This window comes from Nothobranchius furzeri, chromosome 9, assembly GCF_043380555.1.
Source record: "Nothobranchius furzeri strain GRZ-AD chromosome 9, NfurGRZ-RIMD1, whole genome shotgun sequence".
NCBI lineage: Eukaryota > Metazoa > Chordata > Actinopteri > Cyprinodontiformes > Nothobranchiidae > Nothobranchius > Nothobranchius furzeri.
The window spans coordinates 11,310,218-11,326,609 of NC_091749.1; the positions used below are offsets into that span (position 1 = coordinate 11,310,218).

Below are 16,392 nucleotides of genomic sequence, written 5' to 3' on the forward strand. Positions count from 1 at the left end.
CGCCCCCTACAATGTGAAAAAAAAACCTCTCCATAAAGCTTAGTTTATCGTACAGTTATGAAATTTGGTACACTTGTAGTACTCAACAGTCCGCACAGAAAAGTCTCTTGCAAGCATGGTCAATATCAAACAGGAAGTCGGCCATTTTGGGTTGAAATGGCGATTTTTAGCCGTTTTTGCAGTTTTTAGGGTCCGTTTCTGATTGGATTGCTCGATCATTTTTCGCACGATCGTCTCAAAAATTGTGTAAAAATGCTCAGAAGGGATGGGCAAACAAAATGAGATGAGGATTCTGAGTTTTCGTATATGTTGAAGGGGCGGGGCCAGGCCTTGAAGTTTGACTACTCGCCAATTTTTTTTTAATTGCTATAACTTCATAACTGAATAGAATAAAGTTACCAAACTTTCTGTGGTCATTCATCATCCACCCACAAAGTAATATGAATGGTTGGATGATGACATCACACAAGCCCCGCCCGCTCAGGACCAAAAAGGTCAAGTTTTACTGTGAAAGGTCCCAAATTGCCCCATTTCACTTAATCACCACAAATTTGTAGCTGGTAACTCAAGACAAGTGGGGGTTGCTTGGCGTCACTTTATGGGAGTTTTCGGCAGAGGGCGGGGCTGTGGCGGCGCGGCGAAGTCAGACGTACCGCCGTGGCCTTACGTTTGCCTCCCATTTCGTCATTTCTAAAGATATCATCACGAAACTTTTTGTGAGTAATCCTAGTCTGGCCCCTCAAACAATCTGATGTCAACATCCGGTGGGCGTGGCCTATTTTCTGAAATAGCGCCCCCTAGGACCATTAAAACTGTCAGCCCCAAGCCATGCTTTGACTGAGGATTACGAAATTTGGTACACTAATGTGGTGTCTCAGGACCTACAAAAAAGTCTCTTGGAGCCTAGTGCAAAGTCGCACAGGAAGTCGGCCATTTTGGTCCAAGTACGCGATTTAGTGGTTTTCGCACACGTTGTTTGGAGAGTGATGCTCCGTCGCCCTTTTCACCATTCTCCTTCAAACTTCTGCTATGTACTCGTAAGACATAGGGAAAAAAATTCAACCGTCGGATTTTTCAAAAGTTGAAAGGTGTGGGCGTGGCTAAGCCTCAAACTTTGACCTGCCGCCACGCCACTCTTTTTTTCACAGCTCCCTACTGGACTCCTTTTACCCAATCACCAGGATTCTGTGGGAAACAGCAGTAGACAACTTGAGGTTACTTGGTCTCCAGTACTGGCAGGTTTTGAAAAAAGGCGGGGCTTTGGGAGCATGGCGAAAATCGCCATCACGCCATGGAAATACGTTTGCCTCTCATTTCTTCAGTTATCGTGATATCGCTCCGACACTTCTGGTGAGTGATCCTAGTCTGACCCCCAAGAGAAATAGACAGCTGAAGTTTGTGGGCGTGGCCTATTCTCTTAAATAGCGCCCCCTAGGACCATTTAAACTAATAGCCCCAAGCCAAGCTTTGACTGAGGATTGCGAAATTTGGTACACTAATGTGGTGTCTCAGGACCTACAAAAAAGTCTCTTGGAGCCAAGTGCAAAGTCGCACAGGAAGTCGGCCATTTTGGTCCAAGTACGCGATTTAGTGGTTTTCGCACACGTTGTTTGGAGAGTGATGCTCCGTCGCCCTTTTCACCAATCTCCTTCAAACTTCTGCTATATACTCTTAAGACATAGGGGAAAAAATTCAACCGTCGGATTTTTCAAAAGTTGAAAGGTGTGGGCGTGGCTAAGCCTCAAACTTTGACCTGTCGCCACGCCACTCTTTTTTTCACAGCTCCCTACTGGACTCCTTTTACCCAATCACCAGGATTCTGTGGGAAACAGCAGTAGACAACTTGAGGTTACTTAGTCTCCAGTACTGGCAGGTTTTGAAAAAAGGCGGGGCTTTGGGAGCATGGCGAAAATCGCCATCACGCCATGGAAATACGTTTGCCTCTCATTTCTTCAGTTATCGTGATATCGCTACGAAACTTCTGGTGAGTGATCCTAGTCTGACCCCCAAGAGAAATAGACAGCTGAAGTTTGTGGGCGTGGCCTATTCTCTTAAATAGCGCCCCCTAGGACCATTTAAACTAATAGCCCCAAGCCATGCTTTGACTGAGGATTACGAAATTTGGTACACTAATGTGGTGTCTCAGGACCTACAAAAAAGTCTCTTGGAGCCAAGGACAAAGTCGCACAGGAAGTCGGCCATTTTGGTCCAAGTACGCGATTTAGTGGTTTTCGCACACGTTGTTTGGAGAGTGATGCTCCGTCGCCCTTTTCACCAATCACTTTCAAACTTCTGCTGTATACTCTTACGACGTAGGGGAAAAAATTCAACCGTCGGATTTTTCAAAAGTTGAAAGGTGTGGGCGTGGCTAAGCCTCAAACTTTGACCTTTCGCCATTACTTTACTTGACTTAATAACTCCCATGTGCATGATCAGATCTTTTTCAAACTTTGTCTGTGTGATCATTGACCATATCTGTAAAAAATGACAATGTGGACAGCTGACATCACCTAAGCCCCGCCCCCTGACTACAGGAAGTCTATTTTTTATGCTGAAATACCCATATTTGTCCCCTCTAATTTAGTGAACATGACACTAAGGTCATACACTGTCTTCATGATGTTGTAATGACCATTCAGATCTGATAGCTTTCCAGAAAGGGAGGGGCTTTAATGCCATGGCGAATTCTGGCGTAACGCCGTAACCTTACAATTCAATTTAATGGTGAGCTCAGAGGGGATGCTGAGTCAGGGTGAGGTGCGGACTAGGAGGCCATTTGCGGATTCTGGCGTCGGGGTGGTTGACGATTCTGTTCTGCCAGACGTGCCCTGGTGCCCCGGGCTGCTGGCCAGGCCGGAGCGGCGCAGAGCTGCGAGGGCCGAACGACGCTGCTTGCAGCTTTAATTAGGCCCGAGCAGTGAAGCTGCGAAGGCCTATTGTATCTGCTCCGTTTATTATTACGCTTTCTTTCTTTCTTTTTTCTTCCGCGTCTTTGACTGGCCTTTAGGGGGTCTTAGCATATCCAAAAAGTCACCAAATTCTGGCCCAATATAGAAAGTGCGTGAAATTTACGTATTTCACTGGCGATGTGAAAGTTCATAAAAAAATGGCTAAACAGCGCCCCCTAGAAAGTGAAAAATACCCCTCTCCATAAAGCTTAGTTTATCGTACAGTTATGAAATTTGGTACACTTGTAGAACTCAACAATACGCACAGAAAAGCCTCTTGCATCCATGGTCAATATCAATCAGGAAGTCGGCCATTTTGGACTAAAGTGGCCATTTTGACCCTGTTTCGGCCATTTCTTGGGTCTATATTTGGTTGAACAGTTTGGTCATTTTTCGCACGATCGTCTCAAAAATAGTGTGCGATCGAACAGAAGCGACGGACGATTAAAATGAGACAATAAAATTGACTTTTCGTAAATACTGAAGGGGCGGGACCAGGCCTCAAAGTTCGAGCACTCGCCAAAAAAATTCAAATTGCTATAATTTCATAAATGAAAGAAATACAGTTAAAGGAACTTTCTATGGACAATCATCATCGCCCCCCAAAGACAAATGAATGGTCAATTGATGATGTCACATAAGCCCCGCCCCTTCAGGACTTAAAAGGTCAAGTTTTACTGGGAAATTTTCCAAAATTTGCCCTTTCAAATAATCATCCCAAATTTGTATCAGGTAACTGAAGACAAGTTGGGGTTGCTTGGCGTCACTTTATGGGAGTTTTCTGCAGAAGGCGGGGCTGTGGCGGCGCGGCGAACTCAGGCGTACCACTTAGGCCTTACGTTTGCCTCCCATTTCGTCATTTCTAGAGATATCGCCACGAAACTTCTTGTGAGTGATCCTAGTCCGGCCCCCCAAAAAATCTGATGTGACATTCCGGTGGGCGTGGTCTATTTTCTGAAATAGCGCCCCCTAGGACCATTAAAACTGACAGCCCCAAGCCATGCTTTGACTGAGGATTACGAAATGTGGTACACTAATGTGGTGTCTCAGGACCTACAAAAAAGTCTCTTGGAGCCAAGTGCAAAGTCGCACAGGAAGTCGGCCATTTTGGTCCAAGTGCGCGATTTAGTGGTTTTTGCACACGTTGTTTGGAGAGTGATGCTCCGTCGCCCTTTTCACCAATCGCCTTCACACTTCTGCTATATACTCTTAAGACATAGATGAAAAAATTCAACCGTCGGATTTTAAATAAGTATAAATGTGTGGGCGTGGCTAAGCCTCAAACTCTGACCTGTCGCCACGCCACTCTTTTTTTCACAGCTCCCTATTGGACTCCTTTTATCCAATCACCACCAAACAGTGGCAAGTAGCAGCAGACAAGTTGAGGTCACTAGGTCTATAGTACTGGCAGGTTTCGAATAAAGGCGGGGCTTTGGGAGCATGGCGAAATTTGCCATCACGCCATGGAAATACGTTTGTCTCTCATTTCTTCAATCATTGTGACATTGCCACACAATTTCTGATGAGTGATCCTACTCTGACACCTAATATAATTGGACAGCTGAAGTTTGTGGGCGTGGCCTATTTTCCGAAACAGTGCCCCCTAGGACCATTAAAACAGTCAGCCCCAAGCCATGCTTTGACTGAGGATCACAAAATTTGGCACACTAATGTAGTGTCTCAGGACCTACAAAAAAGTCTCTTGGAGCCAAGCGCAATATCACACAGGAGGTCGGCCATTTTTGTGCAATTACTCAATTTAGTGGTTTTCGCACACGTTATTAGGAGAATGATATCTCCTCGCCCTTTCCACCAATCACCTTCAAACTTCTGCTATATACTCTTAAGACATAGATGAAAAAATTCAACCGTCGGATTTTAAATAGGTATAAAGGTATGGGCGTGGCTAAGCCTCAAACTTTGACCAGTCGCCATTACTTTATTTGACTTAATAACTCCCATGTGCATGATCAGATCAATTTCATACTTTGTCTGTGTGATCACTGACCACATCTGAAGACAGTGACAATGTGGACAGCTGACATCACCTAAGCCCCTCCCCCTGACTACAGGAAGTCTATTGTTTTATGGTGAACTGCCCATATTTGTCCCCTCTAATTTAGTCAAGATGACACTAACGTCATGCACTGTCTTCATGATGTTGTAATGACCATTCAGATCTGATAGCTTTTCAGAAAGTGAGGGGCTTTGATGCCATGGCGATTTCTGGCGTGACGCTGTGACCTTACGTTTGACTGTAACTTCCACAAACAGCCTCCGATTTGCCCGAGACTGAACATCACATCACCAGTGTGGTAAAGATAGAGTATCTCCTAGGGGTGAGACATGTAATGGTGGGCTCAGAAGGGATGCTGAGTCAGGGTGAGGTGTGGACGAGGAGGCCTTTCACGGTTTCCGGTGTTGGGGTGGCTGACTTTCTGTTTCGACAGGCATGCCCTGATGCCCTCGGCTGCCGGCCAGGATGGAGAAGCGCGGAGCCGGGTTTGGAGAGCGTCGGGGATGGAGCGGAGGGGGTGCTGAAGGAGGGCGAGCAGCTTCGCTGCGAGGGCCGAACGACGCTGCTTGCAGCTTTAATTAGGCCCGAGCAGTGAAGCTGCGAAGGCCTATTGTATCTGCTCCGTTTATTATTATTATTTATTATTATTATTATTATTTTTTTTCTTCCGCGTCTTTGGGTGGCCTTTAGGGGGTCTTAGCATATCCAAAAACTCACCAAATTCTGGCCCAATATAGAAAGTGCGTGAAATTTACGTATTTCAGTGGCAATGTGAAAGTTCATAAAAAAGTGGCTGAACAGCGCCCTCTAGAAAGTGAAAAATACCCCTCTCCATTAAGCTTAATTTATCGTACAGTTATGAAATTTGGTTTACTTGTAGTACTCAACAGTCCGCACAGAAAAGTCTCTTGCAACCATGGTCAATATCAAACAGGAAGTCAGCCATTTTGGGTTGAAATGGCGATTTTTAGACGTTTTGGCCATTTCTAGGGTCTATATTTGGTTGAACAGTTTGGTCATTTTTCGCACGATCGTCTCAAAAATAGTGTGCTATCGAACAGAAGCGATGGACGATTAAAATGAGACAATAAAATTGACTTTTCGTAAATACTGAAGGGGCGGGGCCAGGCCTCAAAGTTCGAGCACTCGCCAAAAAAATTCAAATTGCTACAATTTCATAAATGAAAGAATTACAGTTAAAGTAACTTTCTATAGACAATCGGCATTGCCCCCCGAAGACAAATGAATGTTCGATTGATGATGTCACATAAGCCCCGCCCCCTCAGGACTTAAAAGGTCAAGTTTTACTGGGAAATTTTCAAAAAATCGCCCTTTCAAATAATCATCCCAAATTTGTAGCAGGTAACTGAAGACAAGTTGGGGTTTCTTGGCGTCACTTTATGGGAGTTTTCTGCAGAAGGCGGGGCTGTGGCGGCGCGGCGAAGTCAGGCGTACCGACGTGGCCTTACGTTTGCCTCCCATTTCGTCATTTCTAGAGATATCGCCACGACACTTCTTGGGAGTGATCCTAGTCCGGCCCCCAAAAGAATCTGATGTGAACATCTGGTGGGCGTGGCCTATTTTCTGAAATAGCGCCCCCTAGGACCATTAAAACTGTCAGCCCCAAGCCATGCTTTGACTGAGGAGTACGAGATTTGGTACACTAATGTGGTGTCTCAGGACCTACAAAAAAGTCTCTTGGAGCCAAGTGCAAAGTCGCACAGGAAGTCGGCCATTTTGGTCCAAGTACTCGATTTAGTGGTTTTCGCACACGTAGTTTGGAGAGTGATGCTCCATCACCCTTTTCACCAATCACCTTCAAACATCTGCTATACACTCTTAAGACATAGAAGAAAAAATTCAACCATCGGATTTTAAATAAGTATAAAGGTGTGGGCGTGGCTAAGCCTCAAACTTTGACTTGTCGCCACGCCACTCTTTTTTTCACAGCTCCCTATTGGACTCCTTTTACTCAATCACCAGCAATCACTGGCAAATAGCAGCAGACAAGTTGAGGTCACTTGGTCTATAGTACTGGCAGGTTTCGAATAAAGGCGGGGCTTTGGGAGTATGGCGAAGTTTGCCATCATGCCATGGAAATACGTTTGTCTCTCATTTCTTCAATCATTGTGACATCGCCACACAATTTCTGATGAGTGATCCTACTCTGACCCCTAATAGAAATGGACAGCTGAAGTTTGTGGGTGTGGCCTATTTTCTGAAATAACGCCCCCTAGGACCATTAAAACTGTCAGCCCCAAGCCATGCTTTCACTGAGGAACACGAAATTTGGCACACTAATGTGGTGTCTCAGGACCTACAAAAAAGTCTCTTGGAGCAAAGTGCAAAGTCGCACAGGAAGTCGGCCATTTTGGTCCAAGTACTCGATTTAGTGGTTTTCGCACTCGTTGTTTGGAGAGTGTTGCACCATCGCCCTTTTCACCAATCGCCTTCAAACTTCTGCTACATACTCTTAAGACAAAGGGGAAAAAATTCAACCATCGGATTTCAAATAAGTATAAAGGTGTGGGCGTGGCTAAGCCTCAAACTTTGACCTTTCGCCATTACATTCCTTGACTTAACAACTCCCATGTGCATGATCAGATCTATATCAAACTGTGTCTGTGTGATCATTGACCACATCTCAAGACAATGACAATGTGGACAGCTGACATCACCTAAGCCCCGCCCCCTGACTACAGGAAGTCGATTTTTTCATGGTGAAATGCCCATATTTGTCCCCTCTAATTTAGTGAACATGACACTAAGGTCATGCACTGTCTTCATGATGTTGTAATGACAATTCAGATCTGCTAGCTTTTCAGGAAGGGAGGGGATTTGATACAATGGCGAATTCTGGCGTGACGCTGTGACCTTACGTTTGACTGTAACTTCCACAAACAGCCTCCGATTTGCCCGAGACTGAACATCACATCACCAGTGTGGTAAAGATAGAGTATCTCCTAGTGGTGAGACGTGTAATGGTGGGCTCAGAGGGGATGCTGAGTCAGGGTGAGGTGTGGACGAGGAGGCCGTTCACGGTTTCTGGTGTCGGGGTGGTTGACTTTCTGTTCTGCCAGACGTGCCCTGGTGCCCCCGGCTGCCGGACAGGATGGAGAAGCGCGGAGCTGGGTTTGGAGAGGGTCGGGGATGGAGCGGAGGGGGTGCGGAAGGAGGGCGAGCAGCTTCGCTGCGAGGGCCGAACGACGCTGCTTGCAGCTTTAATTAGGCCCGAGCAGTGAAGCTGCGAAGGCCTATTGTATCTGCTCCGTTTCTTCTTATTATTATTCTTTTTTCTTCCGCGTCTTTGAATGGCCTTTAGGGGGTCTTAGCATATCCAAAAAGTCACCAAATTCTGGCCCAATATAGAAAGTGCGTGAAATTTACGTATTTCACTGGCGATGTGAAAGTTCGTCAAAAAGTGACTGAACAGCGCCCCCTAGAAAGTGAAAAATACCCCTCTCCATAAAGCTTAGTTTATCGTACAGTTATGAAATTTGGTATACTTGTAGTACTCAACAGTCCGCACAGAAAAGTCTCTTGCAACCATGGTCAATATCAAACAGGAAGTCGGCCATTTTGGAGTAAAGTGGCCATTTTGACCCCGTTTTGGCCATTTCTAGGGTCTATATTTGGTTGAACAGTTTGGTCATTTTTCGCACCATCGTCTCAAAAATTGTGCGAGATCGAACAGAATCGATGGACGATTCAAATGAGACAATAAAATTGACTTTTCGTAAATACTGAAGGGGCGGGGCCAGGCCTCAAAGTTCGAACACTCGCCAAAAAAATTCAAATTGCTATAATTTCATAAATGAAAGAATTACGGTTAAAGAAATGTTCTGTGGACAATTGTCATCGCCCTCCGAAGACAAATGAATGGTCGATTGATGATGTCACATAAGCCCCGCCCCCTCAGGACTTAAAAGGTCAAGTTTTACTGGGAAATTTTCCAAAATTCGCCCTTTCCAATAATCACCCCAAATTTGTAGCGGGTAACTGAAGACAAGTTGGGGTTGCTTGGCTTCACTTTATGGGAGTTTTCTGCAGAAGGCGGGGCTGTGGCGGCGCGGCGAATTCAGGCGTACCACTTAGGCCTTACGTTTGCCTCCCATTTCGTCATTTCTAGAGATATCGCCACGAAGCTTCTTGTGAGTGATCCTAGTCTGGCCCCCCAAAAGATCTGATGTGAAATTCCGGTGGGCGTGGTCTATTTTCTGAAATAGCGCCCCCTAGGACCATTAAAACTGACAGCCCCAAGCCATGCTTTGACTGAGGATTACGAAATTTGGTACACTAATGTGGTGTCTCAGGACCTACAAAAAAGTCTCTTGGAGCCAAGTGCATTGTCGCACAGGAAGTCGGCCATTTTGGTCCAAGTGCGCAATTTAGTGGTTTTCGCACACGTTGTTTGGAGAGTGATGCTCCGTCGCCCTTTTCACCAATTGCCTTCACACTTCGGCTACATACTCTTAACACATAGATGAAAAAATTCAACCGTCGGATTTTAAATAAGTATAAAGGTGTGGGCGTGGCTAAGCCTCAAACTTTGACCTGTCGCCACGCCACTCTTTTTTTTCACAGCTCCCTATTGGACTCCTTTTAACCAATCACCACCAAACAGTGGCGAATAGCAGCAGACAAGTTGAGGTCACTTGGTCTATAGTACTGGCAGGTTTCGAATAAAGGCGGGGCTTTGGAAGAATGGCGAAATTCGCCATCACGACATGGAAATACGTTTGTCTCTCATTTCTTCAGTCATTGTGACATCGCCATACAAGTTCTGATGAGTGATCCTACTCTGACCCCTAATAGAATTGGACAGCTGAAGTTTGTGGGCGTGGCCTATTTTCTGAAACAGCGCCCCCTAGGACCATTAAAACAGTCAGCCCCAAGCCATGCTTTGACTGAGGATCACAAAATTTGGCACACTAATGTAGTGTACCAGGACCTACAAAAAAGTCTCTTGGAGCCAAGCACAATGTCGCACAGGAGGTCGGCCATTTTGGTCCAAGTACTCAATTTAGTGGTTTTCGCACACGTTATTAGGAGAATGATATCTCCTCGCCCTTTCCACCGATCACCTTCAAACCTCTGCTATATACTCTTAAGACATAGAGGAAAAAATTCAACCGTCGGATTTTAAATAAGTATAAAGGTGTGGGCGTGGCTAAGCCTCAAACTTTGACCAGTCGCCATTACCTTATTTGACTTAACAACTCCCATGTGCATGATCAGATCAATTTCATACTTTGTCTGTGTGATCACTGACCACATCTGAAGACAGTGACAATGTGGACAGCTGACATCACCTAAGCCCCGCCCCCTGACTACAGGAAGTCAACTGTTTTATGGTGAAATGCCCATATTTGTTCCCTCTAATTTAGTCAAGATGACACTAAGGTCATGCACTGTCTTCATGATGTTGTAATGACCATTCAGATCTGATAGCTTTTCAGAAAGGCAGGGGCTTTGATGCCATGGCGATTTCTGACGTGACACTGTGACCTTACGTTTGACTGTAACTTCCACAAACAGCCTCCGACTTGCCCGAGACTGAACATCGCATCACCAGTGTGGTAAAGATAGAGTATCTCCTAGTGGTGAGACGTGTAATGGTGGGCTCAGAGGGGATGCTGAGTCAGGGTAAGGTGTGGACGAGGAGGCCGTTCACGGTTTCTGGTGTCGGGGTGGTTGACTTTCTGTTCCGCCAGACGTTCCCTGGTGCCCCCGGCTGCCGGCCAGGACGGAGAAGCGCGGAGCTGGGTTTGGAGAGCGTCGGGGATGGAGCGGAGGGGGTGCGGAAGGAGGGCGAGCAGCTTCGCTGCGAGGGCCGAACGACGCTGCTTGCAGCTTTAATTATTCTTTCTTTTTTTTTATTATTCTCGTGCCCCTTTGAACGGCTTTTTGGGGACCTTAACATACCCCAAAACTCACAATATTTTGCAAACTTGTCAGGCCTGGTGAAAAATTTGATATTTTAAAGGTCCCAAAAAAATCACAAAGAAAATGGCTGAACAGCGCCCCCTAGAAAGTGAAAAAAAACCCTCTCCATAAAGCTTAGTTTATCGTACAGTTATGAAATTTGGTACACTTGTAGTACTCAACAGTCCGCACAGAAAAGTCTCTTGCAACCATGGTCAATATCAAACAGGAAGTCGGCCATTTTGGGTTGAAATGGCGATTTTTTGCAGTTTTTGCCGTTTTTAGGGTCCGTTCCTGATTGGATTGCTCGATCATTTTTCGCACGATCGTCTCAAAAATTGTGTAAAATTGCTAAGAAGGGATGGGCGAACAAAATGAGATGAGAATTCTGAGTTTTCGTATATGTTGAAGGGGCGGGGCCAGGCCTCGAAGTTTGACTACTCGCCAAAAATATTTAAATTGCTATAACTTCATAACTGAATGGAATAGAGTTACCAAACTTTCTGTGGTCATTCGTCATCCACCCACAAAGTAAATTGAATGGTCGGATGATGACATCACACAAGCCCCGCCCCCTCAGGACCAAAAAGATCAAGTTTTACTGTGAAAGGTCCCAAATTGCCCCATTTCACTTAATCACCACAAATTTGTAGCTGGTAACTCAAGACAAGTGGGGGTTGCTTGGCGTCACTTTATGGGAGTTTTCGGCAGAGGGCGGGGCTGTGGCGGCGCGGCGAATTCAGGCGTACCGCCGTGGCCTTACGTTTGCCTCCCATTTCGTCATTTCCAAAGATATCGTCACGAAACTTCTTGTGAGTGATCCTAGTCCGGCCCCCCAAAAGATCTGATGTGAACATCTGGTGGGCGTGGCCTATTTTCTGAAATAGCGCCCCCTAGGTCCATTAAAACTGTCAGCCCCAAGCCATGCTTTGACTGAGGATTACGAAATTTGGTACACTAATGTGGTGTCTCAGGACCTACAAAAAAGTCTCTTGGAGCCAAGTGCAAAGTCGCACAGGAAGTCGGCCATTTTGGTCCAAGTGCGCGATTTAGTGGTTTTCACACACGTTGTTTGGAGAGTGATACTCCGTCGCCCTTTTCACCAATCACTTTCAAACTTCTGCTATATAGTCTTAAGACATAGAGGAAAAAATTCAACCGTCGGATTTTAAATAAGTATAAAGGTGTGGGCGTGGCTAAGCCTCAAACTTTGACCTTTCGCCACGCCACTCTTTTTTTCACAGCTCCTTATTGGACTCCTTTTACCCAATCACCAGGAATCTCTGGTAAATAGCAGCAGGCAAGTTGAGGTCACTTGGTCTCCAGTACTGGAAGGTTTTGAAAAAAGGCGGGGCTTTGGGAGCATGGCGAAATTTGCCATCACGCCATGGAAATACGTTTGCCTCTCATTTCTTCATTTATCGTGATATCACCTCGACCATTGTTGTGAGTGATCCTAGTCTGACCCCCAATAGAAAAGGTCAGCTTAAGTTTGTGGGCGTGGCCTATTTTCTGTATTAGCGCCCCCTAGGACCATTAAAACTGTCAGCCCCAAGCCATGCTTTGACTGAGGATTACGAAATTTGGTACACTAATGTGGTGTCTCAGGACCTACAAAAAAGTCTCTTGGAGCCAAGTGCAAAGTCGCACAGGAAGTCGGCCATTTTGGTCCAAGTACTCGATTTAGTGGTTTTCGCACACGTTGTTTGGAGAGTGATGCTCCGTCGCCCTTTTCACCAATCGCCTTCGAGCTTCTGCTATATACTCTTAAGACATAGAGGAAAAAATTCAACCGTCGGATTTTAAATAAGTATAAAGGTGTGGGCGTGGCTAAGCCTCAAACTTTGACCTTTCGCCACGCCACTCTATTTTTCACAGCTCCCTATTGGACTCCTTTTACCCAATCACCTGGAATCTCTGGTAAATAGCAGCTGACAAGTTGAGGTCACTTGGTCTACAGTACTGGCAGGTTTTGAAAAAAGGCGGGGCTTTGGGAGCATGGCGAAATTCGCCATCACGCCATGGCAATACGTTTGCCTCTCATTTCTTCAATTATCGTGACATCGCCACAAAATGTCTGGTGAGTTATCCTAGTCTGACCCCCAATAGAAATGGGCATCTGAGATTTGTGGGCGTGGCCTATATTCTGAAATAGCGCCCCCTAGGACCATTAAAACTGTCAGCCCCAAGACAAGGTTTGACTGAGGATTACGAAAATTGGTACACTCATGTAGGGTCTCTGGCCCTACAAAAAAGTCTCTTGGAGCCAAGCGCAATTTCGCACAGGAGGTCGGCCATTTTGGTCCAAGTACTCGATTTAGTGGTTTTCGCACACGTTGTTTGGACATTGATGGCCCGTTGCCCTTTACACCGATCACCTTCAAACTTATGCTATGTACTTTTAAGTCAAAGGGGAAAAAATTCAACTGTCGGATTTTAAATAAGTATAAAGGTGTGGGCGTGGCTAAGCCTCAAACTTTGACCTTTCGCCATGACATTACTTGACTTAATAACTCCCATGTGCATGATCAGATCTAATTCAAACTTTGTCTGTGTGATCACTGACCACATCTCAAGACAAAGACAATGTGGACAGCTGACATCACCTAAGCCCCGCCCCCTGACAACAGGAAGTCTATTGTTTTATGGTGAAATGCCCATATTTGTCCCCTCTAATTTAATGAAAATGACACTCAGGTCATACAGTGTCTTCATGATGTTTTAAAGACCATTCAGATCTGATAGCTTTCCAGAAAGGGAGGGGCTTTGATGTCATGGTGAATGCTGGCGTGACGCCATGACCTTACATTTGACTGTAACTTCCACAAACGGCCTCCGATTTGCCCGAAACTGAATATGGCAATGAACAATCATGCCCTTTAGCCAATGAGGCACAAACGGTTGGTGAATGTTATATAATGTCACCAAAGCTGACCTCAATGGGACTTTTCTGTAGTTGGTCACAGCGCCACCTAGATAACGTTATCCTTCGATAACTTTAAAAAACATGGTCAGAATAGCATTAAAGTTGGTCACTGTCATCACACCACCAGTGTGGTAAAGATAGAGGATTCCCTAGTGGTGAGACATAAAATATAATGGTGGGCTCAAAGGGGATGCTGAGTCAGGGTGAGTTGCGGACAAGGTGGCCGTTAGCAGTTTCTGGTGTTGGGGTGGTCGACGTTTGTGTTCTGCGGACGTGCCCTGGTGCCCCGGGCTGCCGGCCAGGCCGGAGCGGCGCGGAGCTGCGAGGGCCGAACGACGCTGCTTGCAGCTTTAATGTTTTTATTGTGTTTTGTTCAGCACCTTGGGCATCTGCATTGGTCGCAGAAGGGGCTTTATAAATAAATGAAATGAAATGAATAATGTATCTGTCGCCACAACATTTTTTTAAATTCCTGCTCTGTCTTATACCATTGGTAATGTTTTTACCATCCTTTCTACATCCACTATGTCCCAAACACAGTGAAAAAAACCTAAATAAGCTTCAAATCTGGCACAGACTCTGTTGTTGGGTGCAGCAAAAATGTAGCGTTACTTTCTTTCACTGGATCTTCATCAAAGAATCAATATTCTTCTTCTCAATCTGAATAAGCCAATACCAGACAAAGATATTCGTCAACAATGACCAGACCTATCTGGTGAGGAAAGAGCCTGAGTGGGTGTGCAAAGTTGAAGCATTGCAGCTAGATATAGTCAAACGCACCTGTAACTAGTTTCCTCAAAAAGAGGTAAGATGGCATTACCTTTGGTTAAGATTGCTTAAAATTTAAACAAATTACATCAACAATTAAAGTATTTTGATACGCAGTGTCAGATAAACAAAAATCAGTTTTAACTAACCTTTACATTGAAGTCCCCACCACTTCAGTGGTGAATATGGTCCATGGCACAATGAACATTTGTTTAATGAGGATATCTGGACGTTCTCAGTGTTGTGGTTCTTGCACTCTAAAAGGATAAAAAGATGATCACTTTGAGTATAACATGCAGGCTTTACATGAAATATGTCTTTTGACATGTATTTTTCGCAATAGCTGCCAACAGGAGTCGAAAAGATTGATAGGTCTTGATAGGACAAACTAAATACATTCATGGTCTCACCCATCTTGGCTCATAACGAGAGAAGCTTTAGTGTCCAGGAGAGAGTAGAGAATGTGTCAGCTACTTGAATCTACGCGTTAGCATTAGCAATGCCATACAATGGCAGAATTGCTTCTGGCTTGTGTTATTTGTAGAAATAAACAACAATAAATCAATACTGCAGAGCAAACACATTCAATGATAAGAGTCGTGCTACTGTTAGCTAGTCAGAGGTGATAAGACTAGATACCGCTGTTTTCTTATTCAAATCAGAACATTGAAACATTCTAAAGTCATAAACAAAAGGAAAATACAGAATTTAGATAGCTTTTCCTTGCCTTTTACATCAAAATTTTATCACTCCTTTTGCAAAAACTCAAATACACATTCACACTTGCATCATAAACAAGCTCAATGTTTGTGATTACTATTTCTGTCAAACACTTAATACCATATCATTTTTCTTCTTCTAATTAGTAAATTTCCCAATAATGTCATTTTTATAGTTTTTTTAAATGTACAATAGTTTTTCTCTATGCTGTTCTACCATACCATTCCATGGATCAAAATGCTCATACTTTTTGTGTGGTACATACACATGGTTGTCTCATGTTATTTTGCTTTCTAAATAGGGCTGGGATGATGATCAATAAATCAATTAATCGTATGATGGATGAAAATGAACTCAATAATTTTTCCAGCCTCAATATATTGCCTTTTGCCTGCATTTATGTGTTTTCCTTCTTACCTCCAAAGATGCTGGATGACAAGAGGGTTCACTCTGTGCATCAGTCTCTACATTTGGATGCCTTAGTGACTAGGCAGGATGAAATGAATGCAGTGAAGCATCCTGTCAGTTATTGACAATCTTTGTGTCTCTGAGAGGAAGCCTTATTGCAAAGCCAAATGCTACGGCTTTTAACATTACATAAGAGGTTATATTGGTCACGATAATGTTGACAAAAATATAGTTTATCGTCAATAATTTGTTGGACAATATATCGTCCAGCAAAATTTGTCCCAGGCCTACTTCTAAACATACAATCGCTCTCTTTAACCCTCCCACTGTCCTAAAGCTTGGTTTATGCTTGACGCATTCACTTTCCGCTTGGTGACGCGGCTCGCGGATGGAACGCGCTTCACAACTTGCAGCGTTTATGGTTTGTGCGGCTTGTCTCTGCGGTGAGCCAATATTCTCCCAAACTGTAGGGGGCAGCATGGAGCTCTACGGCATGCATCCAACACTACACCATAGTAGAAGTAAAAATTACTGTTGTTTACAACATGGCATTCCAGCATTTTTTAACAGCGTCCTTGTCTTTTCCGACAGTGCGAGCTATTTCTCTCCAAGAATAACATGTTGATCCCGGTGATCTTTGAGAGCTGAATCATACAAATGTCTGTATTTACGAACCTCTG

The 16,392-nt window shown here is 44.6% G+C and overlaps 1 protein-coding gene across 2 annotated transcripts in view; it reads right to left on the minus strand.

Moving 5' to 3' along the window:
* LOC139061528 (uncharacterized) overlaps window positions 1–16,392 on the minus strand; it is a 73,330-nt gene that overhangs the window by 51,619 nt on the left and 5,319 nt on the right. For both annotated transcript variants that reach the window (XM_070554685.1, XM_070554684.1), the window contains exon 3: window positions 14,734–14,841. In XM_070554685.1, the coding sequence (XP_070410786.1) occupies window positions 14,734–14,841 (108 nt within the window). The remainder of the gene's footprint in view (window positions 1–14,733; window positions 14,842–16,392) is intronic.